The following is a 23665-nucleotide window of genomic DNA, read 5'->3' as shown; positions in this document are numbered from 1 at the left end:
TATAAAGCGTTTAATATTTTAATATGTTGAGACCACAAAAATAGAATGATGACATCTTCCTTTTTTAGTTAAATGTTTTTAATATAAACCTTTACCTAAATTATATAACGCGTTTGAGAATTATTCCTTAATATAGTACAATTTTAATTATGATTTGATAAAAGATTGACTATTAATTAATGCATAACGTTTTAAGTACAGCAGACATAAATGATAACAAGTCACTCGGATTACGAAAAGGCATTCACATAATTTAATTGTATAAATAAGTAAAAAATATCTTTTTAGTTAGAATTTTACTAGTTTATCTTTTATAGAGTATAGTTATTGTTTCTAACGTTCTTTTAAAAAAAAGTTATCCAAAACATTTTGCTTTTGTCATTGCAATATATATACTACAAGTTGTATATAAAGGGAAAAAATATACATTAAGATCAAGTTATAATGTTAGTAAATACGACATTGTATGTTTATTATTTATTTGAATGAGATAATCTGTTTTTCCTCATTTTTTATGTTTTTAGGAGATGTAAGAGTTTTCTTTAATTTATTTAAACCCTACTCTTAATGTTCAATTCATCTTTTCCGATTCAAGATTTATAGCATTAAACTCTATCCTATGGTTGTTGGAGTATAGTCATACATGGCTACAGCAAGCTTTAATTTACATTCTTAGATATAAATACAATTAATTTAGTCGTACAATAATTAATTGAAAAAATCTAGAAATCAGTATTTTTATTGAAATTTAGTCAAACGCTTAATTATTAAAAAAAACATAATTTCACATTATTAAATATCATCTCACACTATTAAAAATATTGATAATAATTAATTAATAGTTACACATCATAAATTCTATGTCCTAAAACTCCTCTAATTTATTTACATTAAACAACTCTGGTCTCAAGCATGAGCGAGGATAATATGTTCATAGTTTCACATTATCTACAGATAATACTACAGTCTTTTAAGTATCAAAACTTTACTTCATTTTATGAAGTAATTTTTAGATTTAATACGTACAACTAATTCTTTATATTTGGTTATAAAAATTTAACAAAAAAGTATTAGTCCTTACTTCTCTGCGGCCTATAGAATCAGAATGGTATACGGTTTGAATCCAATACGCAAAAGAATTTTTCATAACATATAAAATTGGCAATTGCCACTCAAATGAAATGGTAAAAATATCTTTTTATATATGAAGATGTTTTATTTAAAAGTATAACTTATTTATTATTTAGCGACATTTTAAATAAAGACAACATTTTTATAAATATCAAAATTTAATCATATAATTTATTATCTAAGAATAAAAAAAATACTTTTACATAAAAATAATTATAAAATTTTTATTGTAATATCCACTTATAAAATTTTATCTAAAATTAAATTTACTTATACTAAAAATATTCTTAATTTTTTTAAAAGTTAAGAGTGAAACTTAAATTCAAAATTTTTAGACAAAAATAAAAAAAAATTGCCATTTAAACTATAGATAGTTGACACTAAAATGACTCCTATTATTAAATAGATATTCTTAATTCTAATAAGAAGAACATAAGAAAGTCCTAACGAACATAGAACCATATACATGAATGATATGACGAGGATGAATTCGTTTGCATACATATATAAATAAATAAAAATGTGGTGAGAAAACAAGATGGAAAAGCAATCCAAAACATTCATGGTGTGTGTGAGAGAGGTGTTCTCCGTATTAGGCCAACATCCAAATAGCGAATATATATATATAATTTCTTATTATTTAGGTAAAATAATAAAAAAATAAAAAAATAATATTAAATAATTATTAAAATTTATTATTTTTAATTATTAGTTAATTATTAATATTTTAAAATATAAAATAAAATATATTATTAAATTATTAAACTAAAAAAATTGAGTTAATAATTAAAAAATAAAAAAATTCTGATACAATTGAAATTTCTCTAATAATAATAACAACCAGAATTTGACCATTCCAACAGAACCCCCACCAGCAAGCACTAACAAGTAACAACTAACAACATAGCATGATATGGGCATATGGCCACATTCCCTTTCTTTTTCTATTGATACCTTTCCCCATTCACACTCTCCCCAATCTGTACCGCAAATCCCGCCTTTCTCTCTCTTATATCTATATATAATTATGTATAAGCTCCTATATCTATCATCATCACTTGTACATACAATTTTTCCTTCTTGTGATTGTTAATAACTAAGTATGGAGTTGAGAAGAGGCATAATGGCAGCCATGGTAATTACACTGATGCTTCAAGTTGCGAGGTGTAAATCGGAGATAAGCAGGGCGGACTTTCCTAACGGCTTTACATTTGGCACTGCTTCTTCTGCCTTTCAGGTTAGTCTTCTCTTCTCTTCTAGAAAACTCCAATAAAACTCATATTTCCCAATTAAACATACTTATACTTTAAAAAATATTCGTATTATCATATTAATTCAATTTTTTTAGTTTAATTTATTTAGTTTAATAATTCAACAACATATTTTATCTCATATTTTTTAAATATTAATGACTAATAAATTCGGACGACAGCGTTCTAATATTCCTCTATACTTTTATAAGTTTTATCTCATTTAATCACTTAAATATTAATTATCTCGAAGTTAGGAATAATAAAATATGAAAAATAAATAGGTAGGTATATGTTTCGAGGTTTTAGATGGTATCAATGGTGCGGAGCATGAATAGAAGAAACCTTACCGGAGATGAGTGATGGAGAGAAGATAAGATTGATAAAAACTAAAAAGAACCACAACAACCAATGCGAGATTAATAGTGGTATTGCCCGTTATATTGTTATGAATTATATCGTTTGATTGGTGGATGCCATATAATAATGTAACCAACTTTGTCCTCACTCAGGTCACGCACTACCTTATTGTTTGACACTCGTTGATTTTATTTTTCAGAAAAAGATAATGTTAAATTTTTTAATATTAGAAATTTTGAGATTGAATCAACACAATATGCCTAGGTGCAGTAGTGGAGGCTTTCTTCTTTTCCTCATCTTCTGTTTTTTATTTCCTTTTCCTTTTGACGGAAAGGAAGATTAAAGGCAAAAAGAAGGGCCAACAATGTACCAGAAAGAAAACTTAAATAATAATGTGATGAATTACCCATATCATTTATAAAACATGAACGTATGGAATTCCCTAAAAAGAAAATATGGTATAAAAAGCACATTGATGACAATGCACGTGAGGCTCTTGAACTGTGTGGCACTATACCTAATGGCTATGAATTTCCAGTAGAACGGTATTACCTTTCATATATTATATTATAATTATATATATATTTTGGTAAATCTTTTAAAAAATTAACTCTAATAACTATATGTTAATTATTTTTATAAAATAAAAAATATCTAAAATTCGGTCCCTCTGTATTAAAATTTTTAGATCAGTTTCTGATTATAATCCGAATAAAGTATCATGTTAGTCTCTACAATATTTAATTTTGATAAAACAGTCTCTAAATTAAGAAAACAGTGATATTTTGATCATTCAGAAATAATTTAAGTTTGATTAAATACATTATCTTTTATAAAAAATAAATGGTTCACGCATTTGATTATCCAATTTTTTGTTGGAATATCTACAATATCTTTTAGAAGTAGGTGCATACAAAAAATGAAGGGAGAAAAATTGATCTTTAAACATTTTTTTATTTCATTTTGCTATTCATATGAAAAAATTTATTTATTATAAAATTATTAAATTTAGAAGATAAAAAGATTTAATTTTTTCAAGTAGATTTACAAAAAAATCACATCAACATTTAATTTCTTGGAGTCTTCTTTTGATATATGTCTTCTTACATTTAATACATTTTATATAAAGCAGTTTTTTTTTTAGAATTAAAATGTTATTTCTTTCATTCAAAAATCATTTTGTGAAAAATTAAGGCTAAAATAAGAATATATTCTTACGTCTCTATAATACAAAATAATAGGTGATGTTATATGGTCAAATTATGTTAATAATTAAGTTTAATAATCAAATTGATTCAATAATTTAAGAATTAATAAAAAAAAATTAGTTAAAAAATAAAAATAAAAATAAAAAGAGATATAAAAAAAGAAAAATATAAGTATAAAAATAATTTGTTCTCCTAACATTTGTTGTGGAGGATAGCATAAAAAAGTCAAATTCAATTCACAATAAAACTAAGGAGACGGAGACTCTATTATACCCGATTAAAATTGTATAAAAAGAATATAATTTTTTTTGTAGTTATTTTTATTATATTATTATTTAAATTGTGGGTTCTAATTTTTTAAGTATTATTATATTCCATAAAAAATATCTATAAACTTATATCTTTACTCTATAATTCATCTAAAATTAATTCAATTATTTTTTCTGTACTTGTTCAATTAAACTTAAGTAATTAGTAAGGCACAAGCTCTCTAGCTGGTTTGCTTTGGGTTAAAACTTTAAAGATAAATAAACTTTACTATATTTTAATAATATATTTGTTAATTTTTTTCATCTATATTAAAAATTGTCTTAAAAATTCTATATAATTAATGGCATAAGGAAATTTATAAACACAACATATCAAAATCAAAATTATATAAAAGAAACTTGTAGAAAAGTATGTTTTGATGATTGTTAAAGAAAATATTACATTAACAATACAAGATTTATTTCTAGATGCAGTAAATATTATTATTGTTGTTATTATGCATGCACACTGATTAACTACTGTTATTCTTGTTCTTAAAAAGAATTTTGTTAACGTCTCTCTTTTATTTGTTTAGCTTTTCATAACATGTTTTCGTTTCTTTTTTAATTTTTTTCTCTCATCAATAATGATATAATAATTATTCATATACAACTATGCAAGCATGTGATTGAATTAATAATATTGTTGACTTTTGTGTAGTATGAAGGAGCAGTAAAAGAAGACGGAAGGGGACCATCTGTATGGGATACTTTCTCACATACTTTTGGTAATACATATCCATAACTTACTCTTTAATTATATTCTAATTCTAACTCTAATTTCTATTTAATTTAATATATAGTACTAAATTATGGTTTTGATCTATGAAGCACGGACACTTCGCTGAGTTATCGTGTCCACGCATCAGACACATTTCGGATACGACACTTATCGACACTCGTCCGACACGCGTGTTTGCTGTGTCCAACCGTGTCTTAATAAAAAATAAAAAATTCTTCTCCAGATATGCCTGTACACACTTAAATACCATCACGTGTCCGCGTGTCCAGTCTTATTCTTAACATATATTCTTAAAATAAATTTAGATATAGTATATATTATTATTTATTAAAAGAAAAAATATTTTAAATACTTGATATAATAAAAATAAGACATTAAAAATAATTAAAAAATTTATTTTATATTTTAATATCAATAAAATATTAAAATATCATTACAATTTATTTAAAAAATATTTTATATTTTATATATATGCGTGTCTCCGTATCATGTAAGATTTTAAAATTCGCGTATCAGCGTGTCCCGTGTTGTGTCGTGTCCCGTGTCCATGTTAGTGTCCGTGTATCATAGGTTTTGATCGACTAAGCTGTTATGTAATCTTTTTTTTCAAATATAAAGGATTTAACTAATCTGTATCCTAAGAATACATTTTAAAAGTATAATAATAATTTTTTTTAACGTTTTTGATGTATTCAATACATTAAAAATATAAAAACATTAATTTTACCATAACTTTTATAAAACATTTTCTTTTATGATATGCTTAATTTATGTTCTTAAAACACAAGTTAACAAAATTCTAAATATAAATAAAATTGATGTCAAGTGATAATAAATTTCAATATGAGTATTTATTAGTTATTTGTATTTTTCATGTTGAAACATATGTCATGCATATATGATATGACTTTAATGTCTAAGACAGTTACAGTTTCTCATTCTTATTACAAAATTGGTTATGTTCGCTGTTTTGTTGCTATATCCAAATAAAGTCTGAAAACTATTCTAACTAAAATCAGATTAATTTCAGCTGATAAAAATAAAGGTGTATTTATATTTATATTAATTTTTTACTCAAAGCGCATGGAATTGTTTACTTAATAAATGGAGGCTAATAATTTTTTTCCCCTTTAATTTTTGTTTCAGGCAAGATACTCGATTTCAGCAATGCTGATGTTGCAGTGGATCAATACCATCGATACGAAGTATGTTGCTAAATATATTATAAATATTTGATATATATAATAATAATAATAATAATAATAATAATAATAATTTGATATTTGTTTAATTTTGTAATTTGGATTGGATGTTGGGGGCAGGAAGATATTCAACTCATGAAGGACATGGGAATGGACGCCTATAGGTTTTCCATTTCATGGACTCGGATTTTTCCAAGTAAGCAAAGCAATTATATACTATATTCCTTCAATAGACATTAATTATAAACCAGTTAATTTATTATAATTTTTTTTCAAAAAAATACAAAAATGCAGTTCTTTTGTTATTCATTGTAAACGCTTTAATGCCTTAATTATGCTTGTGAATTGTGATCCAAGGGACGTGGACCACCTGCTATAAATACTACTAATTGTTCAATCTCATCAATTTGATCTATTCACTCAAATTGCATTGTATTGTGTTGCTTTATGTCATTATCATGTGAGGTAGTACTATAACTTCATCGTATAACACAATAATGTTGTAGTTCCCAAGTGATTGACACTTCACACCACTGTGAATCTCCCCTTTCAAGATACCAAACAAAAATCAATTGCTGCACTCTTTTATTTTTACAGCAAGAAAAAGAAAGAGTTTAATTTTAATGCACTCATAGGATAAAGTATTTTATACAGTCTTACAATTATATTCGTTCTTTTGGATGACTATTCATGTTGTCAATGTAAAATGTAGTTTTTTTTTATTAATATAGAATTACGTAATTGAATGTATGTGTAAAATTATTTTACACTGACAGTACATCAAAATTTAGGAAGAGAATTGATATGTTAATTATCAAGTATCAAATACAGTATATATTTTCAGTTAAAAATGTCAAATTTACCTGCTTTAAAATTCATGTATCAGATGGAACCGGAGAAATTAACCAGGCAGGAGTTGATCACTATAACAAACTCATAGACGCATTACTCGCCAAAGGTAATTAATTAAGATTTTTTAAGTAATAGAGTATAGATGCAGATGCAAAAATAATTAAGAGGGCTTATTACTTATTAGATATGGTTTTGATTGCTTGATGAATTTAAAGGAATTGAACCATATGTGACCATATACCACTGGGACCTACCACAAGCCTTAGAAGACAAGTATAATGGATGGCTCAGTGCTGATATCATGTATGAAGCATTCATTTTTCAACTTGTGATGTTATGTTATTGCAATCTTACAGTGATTAATGATAAGTTCAAGTAAATTAATATGCTAATGATTGTGTGACACTTGCAGAAATGACTTTGCAAATTATGCTGAGATATGCTTTCAGAAATTTGGGGACAGAGTGAAGCATTGGATCACATTTAATGAGCCACACACATTTGCCACACAAGGGTATGATGTTGGTCTTCAGGCCCCTGGAAGATGCTCCATTGTTCTTCACCTGTTTTGTAGGGCTGGCAACTCTGCTACTGAACCTTACATTGTTGCTCATAATGTCCTTCGTTCTCATGCACTTGTTGCTGATATATATAGAAAAAAGTATAAGGTGAAGAGTTTATGGTTATTTTCACGAGATTAATTTTGATGTACTGACAGTGTAAAACATTTTACACAGTCATGAAATTAGATCCGTATTTTTGGATGATCATTCACGCTGTCAATGTAAAAAGTAGTTATTTTTACTGATATAACATTACGTATTTAAATGCATGTATAAAATTACTTTACACTGATAATGCATCAAAATTAAATTCTATTTTCATTACTTTTTAGTGCAGGTTTCTAATTCTGTGTAGACATGAAAAACATTTTGGTACTTGGAAAATTGAGACGCTTTTTAAGAAGAAAACTGAATATATAAAAATGTGTCAAATTCATAATTTATTTTCTTGAAATATGAAAAAAGTTGTCTTCTAAAATTGTTTAACTAATAATTTCATAATCTGTATGTCATTAAAAAAGTTTATGTGGTTGTAATTTGTAAAGAACTTGTGATTCCACAGGCTGCACAGGGTGGATCACTTGGGATAGCCTTTGATGTGATTTGGTATGAGCCAGCAACAAACACCAAAGAAGACATTGAAGCTGCTCAAAGAGCACAAGATTTCCAGTTAGGCTGGTAAGGCTACTTATCAAGATATTCTTATTTATTATTAGATGAAATGTGAAATTTAGAACAAACAGATTTCACATCTTATCTAATAAAAAAATTTACCCCATCTGAGGCTGCCCTTGTGGAAGGTTCCTTAGATTTTGTGGGAATCAATCATTACACCACTTTTTATGCAAGAGACAATAAAACTAATCTCATTGGAGTTCTGCTCCATGATACTGTTGCAGATTCTGGTGCTGTTACTCTTCGTAAGTTCTACACTATCAAATATCAACTAGTCATTATTTTTATTTTGTTGGCACTGTAATTTTTCTGTTTTGCACTGTCACTGAAGTAATTTTTTTTTCACTCGCTTTCAGCATTCAATGGTACAAAAGCTATTGGAAAAAGGGTAAGCCTTTGCATCATTGCCTTCTCTTTTTTCTAATTGATATGTGATATGAGATCCTGGCCTAATCTATTTTAGCACCACCTAATGTTGAAAATTAAAATGCTGTGTTGTCTCAGGCAAATTCTATATGGTTGTATATAGTGCCACAAAGCATGAGAACCTTGATGAACTACATCAGACAAAAGTATGGGAACCCTACAGTCTATATCACAGAAAATGGTAACCTTCAAAACATAAATTACATAATTGATGCTTACTATGTACATTATGTCACAGAATCTAAAGCATTAATCTAAAATATACTTTGTTCTGTGTACTTTCATGTTCCATAAATAACACTAAGGTGTATATATTATAGTTTTGACTAGAAAGCTAAATCATTACTTTCTACAATGGTTGTGACTTGTGACAGGGATGGATGATGGGAATAGCCCATTTACCTCCATTAAGGATGCTCTAAAGGATGAGAAACGGATTGGGTACCACAGTGGCTATTTATCTAATTTACAAGCTGCTATAAAGTATGCACTAATAATTTATGGCTTCATTTCATTACTACCAATATTTTTTTGTCAATTGTATTATTATAAGCTTAGTAATGATTATCTGATTTGATGAATTGCAGAGATGGTTGCAATGTGAAGGGATATTTTGTGTGGTCACTACTTGATAACTGGGAGTGGGCAGCTGGATACAGTTCAAGATTTGGTCTATACTTTGTTGATTACAAAAACAATCTAAAGAGATACCCTAAACAATCTGTTCAATGGTTCAAGGACTTCTTGAAACCATCTCAATAGCTGTCAAAATCATATATACATATATAGGTTATAGTGTACACCTTGTGTTTAGATCAAGAAAGCAAAAAAAAAAAAACCACATTCAATGATTTGTAATGTTTAAAGATAATAAAATGAAATTTATTTTATTTTTAACGATGGTTTAACTTTCTTATTCTTAATAAGAAACAAGTTTGCCTATATACTTTAGACAGAGTTTCAATTTTAACTCTCTACAAGATCATTTTGTTAAAACATACCCATTTTCTATTATTGTAAAGAATAAGAACTTAATTTATTATATGCAGAAAATCAATCTATTCATAAATTAGTTCAAGTATTTGTATAAGTAATAAAATTTAAAAAGAAAATCTTTATAATTATAAATAGCTCACTTATTCACTTATGAAAATGTCAAATATTTGAATCTTACTATATATATATATATATATATATATATATATATATTACAAAATATTAGCAGACAAATACTTAAGTGAAATTCAAATTCATGACCGATTAATTATTGGCCTGTTGAGTTAAAATGTATTGCAAGAAATAACAAAAAGAAGAAAAAATTTATTGTTCTAGTGGTTTTATTTAATTTAAGTATGATATTCAATTAAAAAGAAAATATGTATTATTTGGGGGGGAAAACGCTAACAAACAAGAAAGATGATAAATAGAAACCAAAAAGAAGACATTGCTTTTAATATGTAAACATTTACGTTTATAGCTATTAAGTAAACAAAACAATAAATTGATTAATTTTCAGAAATTTGAATGGATGTATATTGATTCCTCAAACATATGATACTAATCAGTTGATAGCGCCACTTATAATGTAATTATAGCATCATTATAAATAGATCCGAAATAATTCATTCCACTATTTTAGCTCACCACAAAACAGACACAAACATTCACATAACAGAAACAAACCTTCACCCTCATCACCGTCACTTTCTTTTTCTTCTTCTTCTTCTTCTTCTTCTTCTTCTTCTGTTCTTCTAATCTACCGCACAAACAAGGTTATCATTCGAGCAATGTTCTTATGTTGAGTTGCCTTTAGAAATTTGGTTGAAGTTGAACTCTTTGTTTGTAGGTGGATAGAGATCCAATGTTGGCACTTGTGTGAATTGTCTAAGATCTGCTACTATATATTTTATTGTATTATACACTTGTCTAATTCCATAATTTGTCTCTTTTTTCGTGTTTGCATGTGTGTGTAGAATTAGATAAGAACACTTTCATTTTCTGATTTTAGGTAACACCACATAATGATTGCACCAATAGAATATTAGATTTAGTTAGAATAGATCTCCATATCCTATGAAATTAGAATGATGAATGATTATCAATTTCATAAATTGTAGGTGCTGAAAACCTAGAAAATGGTGAAGATTTGTTGCATTGGAGCCGGGTATGTTGGAGGGCCAACAATGGCGGTGATTGCATTGAAGTGCCCTAACGTTCAAGTAACCGTGGTGGACATAGCAGAACCAAGAATCAATGCGTGGAACAGCGGAACCCTGCCGATCTACGAGCCAGGGCTGGATGATGTGGTGAAGCAATGCAGAGGGAAGAATCTCTTCTTTAGCACGGAGGTGGAGAAGCACGTGGCGGAGGCTGACATCATCTTTGTTTCCGTCAACACGCCTACAAAGACTCAGGGCCTCGGCGCAGGCAAGGCGGCCGACTTAACTTACTGGGAGAGCGCTGCCAGGATGATCGCCGACGTCTCCAAGTCGGACAAGATTGTGGTTGAGAAATCAACTGTCCCTGTGAAGACTGCAGAGGCAATTGAGAGAATCTTGACACATAACAAGAAAGGAATCAATTTCACCATTCTATCAAATCCTGAGTTTCTTGCTGAGGGAACTGCAATTCAAGATCTGTTTAATCCTGATAGGGTGCTAATTGGTGGAAGGGAGACACCTGAGGGGCAAAAAGCCATAAATGCCCTCAGAGATGTGTATGCTAATTGGGTCCCTAAGGAGAGGATCCTCTGCACTAATCTCTGGTCTGCTGAATTGTCAAAGCTTGCTGCTAATGCTTTCCTTGCCCAGAGGATCTCCTCTGTCAATGCAATGTCTGCATTGTGTGAGTCAACTGGTGCTGATGTTACGCAGGTTTCGCACTCCATCGGGACGGATTCTAGAATCGGGCCCAAGTTCTTGAATGCCAGTGTTGGATTCGGTGGATCATGCTTCCAGAAGGACATACTCAATTTGGTCTACATTTGTGAGTGCAATGGTCTCCCTGAAGTTGCCAATTACTGGAAGCAGGTACACTAAACTTAGCACTCTTTTCTTTCTATAAGTCCAAAATATATGAACTATTCTCATGCAAGTGGAATGCATATATAGTAAATAGTAAATAGTGCACTTATGACAGGTGGTAAAGGTGAATGACTACCAGAAGTCGCGGTTCGTGAACCGGGTGGTTTCGTCCATGTTTAATACAGTTTCAAGCAAGAAGATCGCGATCTTGGGATTCGCCTTCAAGAAGGATACAGGGGACACAAGGGAGACACCAGCTATTGATGTATGCAAGGGACTCTTAGGGGACAAGGCCAGATTGAGCATATTTGATCCTCAAGTAACTGAAGATCAGATTTTGAAGGATTTGTCTATGAAGAAGTTTGATAAGGACCACCCTTCACATCTTCAGCCTGCAAGCCCTACTTCAATAAAACAAGTTTCTATTGTTGGTGATGCATATGAGGCAATTAAGGACTCACATGGTATCTGCATTCTAACTGAGTGGGATGAGTTCAAGAAGCTTGATTATCAGAAGGTGTTTGATTCAATGCAGAAGCCAGCATTTGTATTTGATGGAAGGAACATTGTGGATGCTGATAAGCTCAGGAAAATTGGCTTCATTGTTTATTGCATTGGAAAGCCATTAGATCCATGGCTCAAGGACATGCCTGCTGTGGCATAATATATTAAAGAATACAAAATAAAAAGTTATATACAGAGGGAAACTTCTGATTCAAGATAAAATGCATCATATCCTGGTATATGTTGGAATGTTCTCATTCTTTTTTAACTTGCACTTTCTTTTAAAAGGTTTTGTCTCTTTGTACCAAGTTTATGCCACGTTATTGTTTCCTATATTATTTTCTTGTTAGGTAGCTGAAATTCCTTATTTATTGACCTGCCTATAGATATAATAAACGAGTAGTTATGGAATTTTAATACAATGGATAACAGTCATTTTTCTTATTAGCCATTGATTGATAAATGCTATTGTTTTGTGTTTTTTGGTTCTCTGGCTTTAGCTTGTTAAAAAGTAAAAACACTATAAAGTAAAAAAGGAAGAAAAAATACATTGTATTAACATTTTTTGAAGTAATATGGCAAACAATTAATGAATATATTTTGAGTATTCATGCAAAATATTTTACAATTATATATAAATTAAATTTTTTAAAAAAATAAGATATCTTAAAAATTTGAAATTCCGTTTCAGATAAAACATGGAAAACATTTTAATATGAGAGTTTCACTTATTTGTTTTTCCCCGAATAAGAGAAAAATCAAATAAAGTAATGTTATTTATTTATTTTTTAAAATACAAATTTGTATGAAATATGATCGAGAAATAACCATTTTATATTTTTATCAAAATATGCGTGAAACAAGGGACGGACATAAGGCGATGGGAGTGGAGATTTCGGCCCCAACTTTTTTAAAAAATGATTAATAATAATAAGTTATTAACTATGGTTTTTTTAAATTATTTAATATTTAACCTAATATAAATAAAAGTATAGTCTAACCTAAATATTAATAGTTTCTAATATCTAAAAAACAAGTAACAATATTAAAAAAAATCTAAAAATATATTATTAATTTATTACTAATATTTTTTAATTAAATAAAATTTTTCAAATTCCATAAATTGAATTTTTTTTGTAAACGTCTTTCTTGATTTATTTGGTATTAATTCTCTCTATTTCAACTATTACAACTAAGAGATCTTTTTAGCTATGAATATTGTGAAAAATAACTTAGAAACAAAATGAAAGATGAATTTCTTACTAATTGTCTTTTAGTTATATTAAAAAAACTATTGAAAAATTTGACACAAATTCTATTATCGATGAATTTTATGATACAAAGAATTGACCACTTCGTTAGTAAAAAGTACATAATATTTTTTATATTTTAAAATATATTTTTTATCCGTATATTTTTGTAATACATTTTATATTATATAATTTTTTGTATAATCTTTTGATATTATATATGTTATTGCCCCATGATAATATTTATGGATCCGTCCTTGTGTCGACAAATTGTCATTATTTTGGTTGATATAGTATTTTTATTTCATATTTCAAATACTTTTTAAAATTGGGTGTATATTTTATGCATTGACTTTTATACTATTATTTAATTAAATTTATATATTTAGATAATTTTTTACATAATAAATTTAAAAATTAATTATTTTTACTGATTTGAAAATAATACATAATTGGACATCAAAAAGGAAGGATAGTTTTGTTATATTTATTTATTTTTCATTAATTAGAAAAATGGAAAATACAACATGATGTAAAACATGTTTTGCATAAAGAATAATAAACGGCACGAATATAATATATATACGATAAAGTGATATGTATAATTGGCCTTTGTTTTGTCATCAACCACTTCTTTTATCTCTTATCCTTCCCTTTTCTCTCCAAAATGCTAAAAGTTACGAAATCATTTTCACAATAGAACGCATGAGTCAGTAACTTGTAAAAGAAAAGAAAGATCCTTGTGTTGTGTACGATGAAAAATCTATCTTTCCCTTCATTTCATCTTCCGACCTCCAAATAAATGGTTGTAAATCCTCCTTGTTGCGTTAAAAATTTACAGAAAGCACAATTGTTTAGTACAAAACGAAAATTCGTATAGATTGTTTTAAGAATATTTTATAACCATGCAAGGAGAGAAGAAGATAAGAAAATCACGGAACGGTGAAAATTTCCATACTTTATCCAAGATATAACTAAAGTACTAAGTTTTGATAACTCTGCATTATTTCTACTGCATTTGACGATAATTATTTCGTAGTATCAAACTATCAATTCTGTTTTACGAAACTGCTTTCATATTAATGAACAGTAGTCTCCTTCAAACTTACTCCTAATTAATTGGTTTTAAGCTAATTTGTTACCTTTTTTACTATAATTCAAGCCATGTAGCATTACTTCATTATGAAAGCTTGACTAAATTAGGTTTACAAACTTTACACATCAAAATAACTACTTCCTAAGCAATTTGAATTGGTCAATCGGTTAACGATATGTTTAAATAAATGTCTAAAATTTGACTTCATTTTATATATGTAACAACCTATTAACTAACATTCAGCACTAAAATCTTAAATAGAACTCAAATCTATAACAAATTAATCTTTATACTATCAAATTAGGAAATTTCATAAATAAAACAACTTAGTCTATGTTAAAATAATTGTCTCTTCTACTTTTCAAATTATAAATAAAGTAGTCTGTTATTATTTTTTCTCAAAATTTATAATTTTTATTAAGAAAGGTAAGGTATATTTTTTGCTTTTTAAGTTTGTTAAAATTTTTAAAAATATTCTTAAATTTTATTTTATTTTAATTTTATCTAAAAATTTTTAATTTACATCGAATAAATCTTAAAGTGGTTCTGAACTTACAACTGAATTTCAATCTCATCCCTCAACTTGTAATTGCTCCAAATTTCTCACTGAATTTAACAAAAATGATTTAGAGTCGTCCTTGAACAAAGTGATAATATATATGGAAGGAAGCTACTAAAAGCTGGACAACCAACCACTATATTATGTGACAATTATAATTTTTTAATTCAACTTAGCTCCTTATGGTAGTTTATAGTCCTAATCCCAATTTGAACTCCAGAAAATATCATCTACCGTTACAAGTAACTCTCTTTCTTCTCCTTCGCTGTTGTTAGGTGCGTTTGAAAAAGGTAACGATGAGTGAAATATACTGAAGGAAAAAACTGCTTTAATGCTGAGTAATATTTAATTTTCAGCTTAAAGAAAAAAAATTTCCTCATTTCTCTGAAGAAGGACCTTCAAATGTTCCTCCTACGCGGGATTTTATTGGTGCTTTGATAGTCGAAGTGAAGAAGGTTTCATCAAGTAGAGGTGTCTTGAGAGAGAACTTTGATCCATTAAGCCCATTTTGTTTTTCTGCTATTGTTTTCAGGCCTAGAATTCTTATATTTCTTATTTCTTTATAACACCTTGGACGTGTTTCATCGTAAGTGCTTGATTTGAGTCATGTTTGTAATGATAGGTCTTAAACTAATTCAATTTCTTCATTTGAGCATCTTAAGCGTTTTGCTTCCCTCACATACACTATGAGTTATTTTTATCCATTTGTTATGACCATCAAAATGAGTTGTTTCTTCCCTTTCTAATAACGTTGTTGTCTTCACCCATCATTATCCTTTTCAAATGCACGTAACAACCGAAAAATGAGAGTAATTTCTAATGGTGAAAAAAGAGAGTTATAAACTATTAATATTTAATAAAAACTAAATTGAGTTAAAAAATTATAATTGTCACGTAATATCATTGTTGTTTGTATAACGTGACTTTTTTTCGTACATATTATCATTTCGTTTACGAATATTTGTCAAACGAAAAGTATAGGTAATTAATAATAGAGGAGTGCTACACATACAAGTCATTTTTGTTTACAAGTTTTACAAGTTGGGCCTAATATACGCATTACAGAAGAAGAAGAAGAAACAGAAGAAGAAGAAGAAGTTGGGCCTAACACGTGCGTTACAGAAGAAGAAGAAGAAGCGTGAATATAAATGACTTGTATGATTTGTATGGAAAAACGTTCTCTCTTTGCCTTCGATCTCCTTCTGTTTTTTTTCGATTTTCATTGTTTCTGAAATTAAGTTTTGAAATTGTTTTGAAGATGATGGAACTTCAGAAATACACCCGAACGATTACAAAAATACACCCAAACGATTATAGAAATACATCCAAAGGATTACAGAAATACACCCAAATAGTTACAGAAATAAACCAAACGATTACAGAAATACACCTAAAGGATTTAAAAAATACACCCAATATAGGGAGAGACAGTATATTTCTTCTTGAAATCAATACACCCAAAGAATTATAGAAATACACCTAAAGGATTACAAAAATACACCCAAAGAATTTAAGAAATACACCCAAAATTCGTTAAAATACACCTTATGGATAATTCAAAACTCTTTCTCTTTTTCCTCCTCATCTTCTGCTGCTGCTTCTTCTTCAAAAATGATTTCAGAGCTTGATGTCAAAAAATAATGGAAACCGAGAATAACGAAGAAAGAAAACAAAGAGAAAAGCACATAAATGAAGAAGAAGAACAGGAAGAGAGAAGAACGTGTAGCAAGAAGAGAAGAAGGAGAAAGAGAAGGCAAGAAACGTACCTTAAATAATGTTTTTTCATTTTTTTCTGGTGATTTTGATGAAGGAGAAAGAGAAAACGAAAAGAGGAGAAGAAATTTCAATAAAAAAAGAGGGAGGAAGAGAAGAAAAAGAGACACAGAAAAAGAAGAAGAAGAAGAAGAAGAAGAAGAAGAAGAAGAAGAGGAAGAGGAAGCACGAAGAAAGAAGAAGAAGAAAAAGAGGCAAAAAAAACGTGAAACGGCGTGTTTATAAATGACTTGTATGACTTGTATGAAAAATCACTTGTATGTGGAGAATTACTCTTAATGAGTAATATTTTTGAATAATGTGTGAACAATGTAAATTAATAGGATTAAAAGAGTAAATTTAATGAGTAGCATTAAATTAGGGTATAGTGTACTTATATTTGATTAATGATTGTTCATGTTGTTCAAGATAATCATTGTTTACCTATCATTCCTGACTCATCTTTGTCGAAATATATCTTAGGGACAACTATGAGACACTTTTGTTGAATTCAAGATAAAATTTGGAACAATTATAAATTAAAGAATAAGATTAAAATTCGATTGCAAATTTAAGAACTACTTTGATTTAATTCAATATAATTTGGTTATGAAAATTGAGTGAATATTGGAGAAAGAATCAAAAGTCATTCGTTAGCATCTTTGGAAGTCAAGGCTAATAATAAAATATTTGTATAAAAATTAATAGAAATTAATGTGTTTTGTATTTAAGCCAATTAGTTTCAGATTTCTTTCAAAAAATGCTTTGGTTAGATGTAAAGTAGAAACCTCTACATTGACCCCAAAACACAAAAATGGAAACATAGAAAGGCAACTCGGAATGGAAATATGGAGAAGATGATAGGGGAAACAGGATATTACGGCAACAATGTTAAGGTTATAATAATTAAAAAATATATATATGGTTAAGGCAATTAAATCGGTTTGAGATTCTGATCCTTCAATTGTGGTCCTACAAGCAAGACAGCTTGGCTACACCTCTTTTTTAATCTTTAGTAAATTTTTAATAAACAAAATAAACATATTTTTGACATATTTAGTTGAACATTAAAAAAAATGCAAGAAAGAAAGGTCCATTTTTTTAACATGCTGATTTAAATTCTCTACAAGCCATAATCCCATCTCTTTAAAATTTTAGAAATCTACGCTTTTAAGATTTAATTTCAATGTAAAACTTTTTTATACATAAATTTAAAAGAATAAATTTAATCAGACAATATAATATAATTTTTATAAATGATCATTATAAAATATTTTATACATACAACCAATTGTATACTACCATGATAGAAAAAATAATTAATTTTTAAATTTATTATTTAAAAAATCATATAAATACATGAATTTGATTAGATGATTTATAAAATTTTGTATATTACTAACACATTAAAATTAAATCATAGATAATAATAAATAATAAATAATAATAGGACAAAATATATTTTTTATCTTTAAAGTTTATTAAAAATTTTAAAAATATTTCTAAATTTTATTTTGCTTCAACTTTGTTAAAAAAAATTTATTTGCATTAAATATATCCATAAAAACTAAATTATCAAAAATTTAGGACCAATCCAACAATAATACATGATAATTATGTCTAATTTGCTTGTGTTAAAAATCATTCTTGTAAAATTATTGTTGGATTGGTCCTGAATTTTTTTAAAAATTTGTCATCAGAAATTTTTGATGTAAATAAAAAATTTTTGGGATAAATTTTAAATAAAATAAAATTTAGGAATATTTTAAAATTTTTTAATAAATTTAAAAATAAAAAATATACTTTATCCATAAAAATAACAAAGTTTTATTGATTTGTCAAAACTAAACTCTTCTATAATATAAAATTATTATTTAATTCTAATAGTTAACCATTAATTTATATATTTTTTATAAAGTAATTAATCATTATAATAATTAAATTTATCATATTAGAATAATCAAAATTTTTACTGTAGTATAATAAATCTTTTTTATATACAATCACATGTTCGGACTTGTTTGGGTGATCTTTTAAGAAAAGATTTTTTTTAATTATTTTTTTTAAAAGATTTTATGGAAAAATAAAAGTAATTTTATGTTTAGATATCTTGTGCAAAAAGATATTTATTTATCAACTATATTTGGGTATAACAATATAAAAGTACTTTTTTGTTTATTTATTATGTAAAAAACATCTTTTTTTAAGGAAAAAAGATCTTTTAAAAAAAGATGTAAATTGTAACTTCTCAAAAAATATATTTTTTATTTTTTTAGTATTTTTACTTTTACTACAAAAAATTTGTCAAACACACTAAAAAATAAAAAAAAAGATATTTTTTATTAAAAAAATATTTTTTTATCAAGATAATAACACCCAAATAAGTACGTTACTGACTTTTTGTATTTACGTAAAATTATTATAAATATGTATATTATTTTTGGTATAATGTATCAAAATTTAATTATTAAAGACAAAAGAAAATCAACATTCAAATATAAAATAAATTAATTACCAAAATAGCAAAAGTATATTTTTTTTCTCAAAAGACTTTTTCTTTTATAATAATCTTTTTTCCGAGAAAAAAAAAAGCTTTATAAGGAATTAAAATGAAGTCCCCGGGGGTAGTGGCATATCACATCTGAGATAATGATACAACCGAAAATCTTGTCCCTTCAAATGATCTTTCTCTCTCTCTCTCTCCGTGTGAGTCGCACGTGCCAAAACATAAGCGCAACCTCCTTAATTTTATTTTTATTTTTTTTTCTTAGCTACCAATAAAACCATACCCTATTTTTCTTTCTTTCGTGCATGGAATTCTCCTCCAACTACATCACTCAGCACAGGTAAAAATAAAAACCAATTAAAAAAGAAGAACCCAATTGTTATATTGTTAGCTACCTCTTAATGATTATTAAAATCAGTGATTGATTCAATTGTGTTTGTTCTTGAATGTTGAAGGAAGTTGGTTAGTAAGTAGGAATAGCGGAAGTAGTAGTAGGAGGAGGAGGAGGAGGAGGAGGAGTAGAATGTAGTAGTAATCTTCAAAAAAATGTGATCTTTATTTTTGGGGCATTGAATTTCTCGCATTCTATTGGGAAACGGAAATTAAGGGGTCTCGCCCCTTTTTGTGGGTCGGATCTTGTACTTCTTAGAACTGTCACATCTCAAAACACCATTTTTGATTCTCTCTTCTCTTTTCTGCTCATCATCGTCATCGTCACCATCATCAACAACAAACTCTTTTGGTGATCCTCAATTTTGGTCCCTTCATCTCTTTTCTGCAATAAAAATTCCACCTTGTTCTAGTTGATCATATATATTAATATATATTCATGTATCATTGCTCTCTAATGATGAATGTTTCATGTTTCATGTTATGCTTTTGCAGTGTTTGATAGAAGGCATGCTTAGCTGATCTTGTTCTGTTTTTGTTTTGGCGCATCAACCAAATCAGATTCATTGATTGGTTGTTGAATAATTATTGATCAGAATCAGAATAATTGAGATTGGTATGATGATGGAGGAGAGGAAGAAGTTTGTGTGCAAGTATTGCAGCAAGAGGTTTCCATGTGGCAAGTCTCTTGGTGGTCACATCAGGACCCACATCACTGAAGAAAGAACCACCATCAATGCTTCTTCTTCTCCCATTGCTGCTAACACTCATGATCTTCTTCTCAAGAAGAGGAAGAGGGATTCATCATGGCCTACTCAATCTGCTGCTGTTGGTGGTGGTGCTGCTGCTGGTAACAATAATAATAGCCCCATTTATGGGCTAAGGGAGAATCCCAAGAAGACAACAAGGTTTGTGCATATTGATGGTGCTGCTGCCACCAACTTGGCACGTGAGAAGGAAGAAAGGTTCTGCAAGGAATGTGGGAAAGGCTTTCCATCAATGAAAGCTCTGTGTGGCCACATGGCTTGTCACTCTGACAAAGACAAAGACAGAGAGAAATTGGTGGTTATGGCTATGGATGATGATGGTGATGATGATGAATATGGTGATAATAATAGCCAATCTGATGCTGAGAGTTCTGGTGGTGCTGCTGCTTCGTTGCTTCCAAGGAGGAGATCCAAGAGGATGATGAGGTTCAAGAATCTCAGACCCTTTTGTTCTTCTTCTCCATCTGCTTCTGTCTCTGAAGTGGAGCAGCAGCAGGAGGAGCAAGAAGAGGTTGCTAGGATGCTCATGATGCTCTCAAGAGATTCCGGCCGGAGGGGTCGATTCGTGTCTCTTACTGAGTCTTCTGATAACAATTCTGTTGTTCTTAACACCAATAAGGTTGCTGCTGTGACTGTGAGTAATAACAATGGCAGGAAGAACTTTGTGCCTAATGATTCAGATTCAGCTGCTGGGTCTCTGAGGAGTGGCCTCAAGAACAAAATGGTTGATTCAGATGTCTCAATGGATGAATTCAAAGGGTGGAAGAATGTTAAAGATAAAGACAAAGAGAGAAGAAGCAAATACAGTAGTACTGTTGCTTTTGCTGCTGCAGTTAAGGATTTGGAATATGAAACAACAATATCTACTACTGCTACTACAAGGAAGAAGTTTGATTTCAGAAAGAGAGCAAATTATGATTCTCTTATTCACAGTTCAACTGAGGTTCCTACCAAGAATGAAAAAACTGGTTTCGCCAATGATGAATATGATGATTGTTCTTATGATTCAACAGAATATGATGATGTTGATGAAGATGAAGAGAGTGATGAGAACAGCACTGATACTGATACTGATTCATTTCCTGCTCCAAAGGCTCATAGCACTAAGGCCAGTACAAAGGCTAATAAGAAAAAGAAGAACATGAAGAAGAAGAAGTTGAAGTCAAAGAAAAGCAAGGAACATGAATGTCCAATTTGCTACAAGATTTTCAAGTCAGGACAAGCGTTAGGAGGACACAAAAGATCCCATTTCATTGGAGGTTCATCAGAGGAGAACACTTTGGTCATCAAGCAGCATCATGCTGCTCCTTCTTCTCTTGTTGTTGTTCCTAATTGCCTAATTGATCTCAATCTTCCTGCTCCTGTTGATGACTAATGAAGAAGGACTGCAACAATTTCCATCATCAACGTTGAAGCAGCAACAACCAAGGTAGATGAAAAGTCTGAAATTTCTTGGAATGTTTTTCTTTTTTTTCCTTTGTCTTTATCCTTCATATTTCATACCAGGACAGCAATTACTACAATGTATACAGCTAAGAGGGTAAATGATTTTGGTTTCTTAATATTCCCTTTATATCATTCCTTTCATTTGGTAGTAGAAGAAGGTAGTGTCTTTTTTTGTTATCCTTTTCATGTTAATGGAACATGACAATTCCGTAGTTTTAAAATTGAAACTTTTGTTTCTTTTTCTATATCCTACATTATTCTTGTGAGTATTCCATTCCTTTCCTTTTAAGTAATGACTTCATCTCTTCAATTGATTCAAATAATATACTGAATCAACGTCTATCTTTCTTGTTTCTCCACCCTCCTATTGAAATGTAGATGTAACAGAACTTTTACTGCAAAGTTCAGCTTTAAGATCTTAGTTTAGTTCATCTTTGTTATGTGCTGCACTTGAGCTTTTGTTCTTGGGAAGCGTGTTCATTGAAAAAGGATTCTTTTAGTACCTCTTATTCTTATTTTTCGTTGCTTAGTAACTTAAATTACCTAAAAAGTGCATACTCCACTTTCTTAAAGTAGAAGAGTCCTTCAAGTTGGAAGAATAAGCAAATCCAAAGGTTAAAAAGAGTAATGATTTTTCTTTTGAAAACACATAAACACATTCTTTATTTCTTTTCGACTTTACTATAGTGAAATTTGTCTAGCTTGTGACCAAAGTCTATAGAATTCAATTCAGCACTATGGTCAATCCCATTAGCTAGTTTCCCTAGAAATTCATGGTTTTTTTTTAATTAATCTTAATCTCTACTGATCTCTCATCTTTTAGCATTGAAAAAGAGCAACAGTAATAGTAATAGTGCTTTGGATTATTCTTAAGAGTAATTAATTGTAGAAGTATGAGGAAACACGCTTTAGCTGTTAAACAAAATTTGAGTTGAGGTGGTTGTAAGGTTGCCTACCACATTGTGGCATGAAAGCTTATAATTGCTCCATGTGTAAATGTCTAACAACACTGTTCAAATAGAAACTATTTGTATGCCTTTTTCTTAATGCCAATTCCTATGTGTATTGTTGCCTATCAATTCCTTTTACCCATTGTGGTGCATGAGAGGACCACTTTAGTAGTGACATTTGTGCATCAAAATTTTGATCACAAGGTAAGATCAACACACACGGTAAAACTTCACAACATGTTTTAGTTATTTTCTTTCTGGTGGTGAGGATTTTTTTTAACAATTCCACTAACTATACATCTATTATAATAAATATTATTTTAATACTAGTATTTTTGTAACAATTAGATACACATTTTTTTATTTTGTAAGTTAAAAAATTAGTTAAATATACAATTAATTAAAGAGTATTTGATGTATGAATAGTATTTTTTTAAATAGATGAATTATAAATATTCAATAAGTATTTATCAATAAACAAGTTTTAAAAGGTCAAAATCAAGAATTAAAAATAATGAATTGGAAGTATTATGAAAATGTTGATGTGAGAAGGTAAGGATAACGTGATATTATAAGAACATCCTATGTTAAAAATAAATAAATAAATAAATAATTTAATTCTTGTATTATTATATTTGAACATTGGTGTCATGTGGGCTCAAGACAGCTCTCATCAGAATGGACTCAATGATCAAATCCAAGTAT

The 23665-nt window shown here is 28.8% G+C and overlaps 2 protein-coding genes and 1 pseudogene across 4 annotated transcripts; all 3 read left to right on the top strand.

The window, feature by feature from the left end:
- Positions 1-1969: 1969 nt before the first annotated feature.
- LOC112791984 (beta-glucosidase 40-like) lies at positions 1970-9614 on the top strand (annotated as a pseudogene). The gene is made up of 12 exons (XR_011870044.1): positions 1970-2368; positions 4919-4985; positions 6146-6204; positions 6322-6397; positions 7088-7159; positions 7269-7356; positions 7466-7721; positions 8179-8536; positions 8648-8679; positions 8796-8898; positions 9092-9200; positions 9305-9614. The product of XR_011870044.1 is annotated as a beta-glucosidase 40-like (transcript).
- A 736-nt stretch (positions 9615-10350) lies between these two features.
- Positions 10351-12485, top strand: LOC112791983 (UDP-glucose 6-dehydrogenase 1). The gene is made up of 3 exons (XM_025835052.3): positions 10351-10489; positions 10835-11746; positions 11856-12485. Exons 2-3 carry the CDS (start codon positions 10853-10855, stop codon positions 12402-12404), a joined length of 1443 nt encoding a protein of 480 aa, XP_025690837.1. The 5' UTR covers positions 10351-10489; positions 10835-10852; the 3' UTR covers positions 12405-12485.
- Positions 12486-19647: 7162 nt separating this feature from the next.
- Positions 19648-22165, top strand: LOC112791982 (uncharacterized). 2 transcript variants are annotated; one of them, XM_025835051.3, is made up of 2 exons: positions 19648-19747; positions 20293-22165. In XM_025835051.3, exon 2 carries the CDS (start codon positions 20416-20418, stop codon positions 21937-21939), a length of 1524 nt encoding a protein of 507 aa, XP_025690836.1. In that variant the 5' UTR covers positions 19648-19747; positions 20293-20415; the 3' UTR covers positions 21940-22165. The 2 variants fall into 2 exon arrangements, with proteins under 2 accessions (XP_025690836.1, XP_025690835.1); XM_025835050.2 differs by having other exon boundaries at positions 19732-20149.
- The last annotated feature ends 1500 nt before the right edge of the window (positions 22166-23665 follow it).

This window comes from Arachis hypogaea, chromosome 13, assembly GCF_003086295.3.
Source record: "Arachis hypogaea cultivar Tifrunner chromosome 13, arahy.Tifrunner.gnm2.J5K5, whole genome shotgun sequence".
NCBI classification, from domain to species: Eukaryota; Viridiplantae; Streptophyta; class Magnoliopsida; order Fabales; family Fabaceae; genus Arachis; species Arachis hypogaea.
Note: the sequence above shows the minus strand (reverse complement) of the source record. Positions and strands in the feature narration are given on the sequence as shown.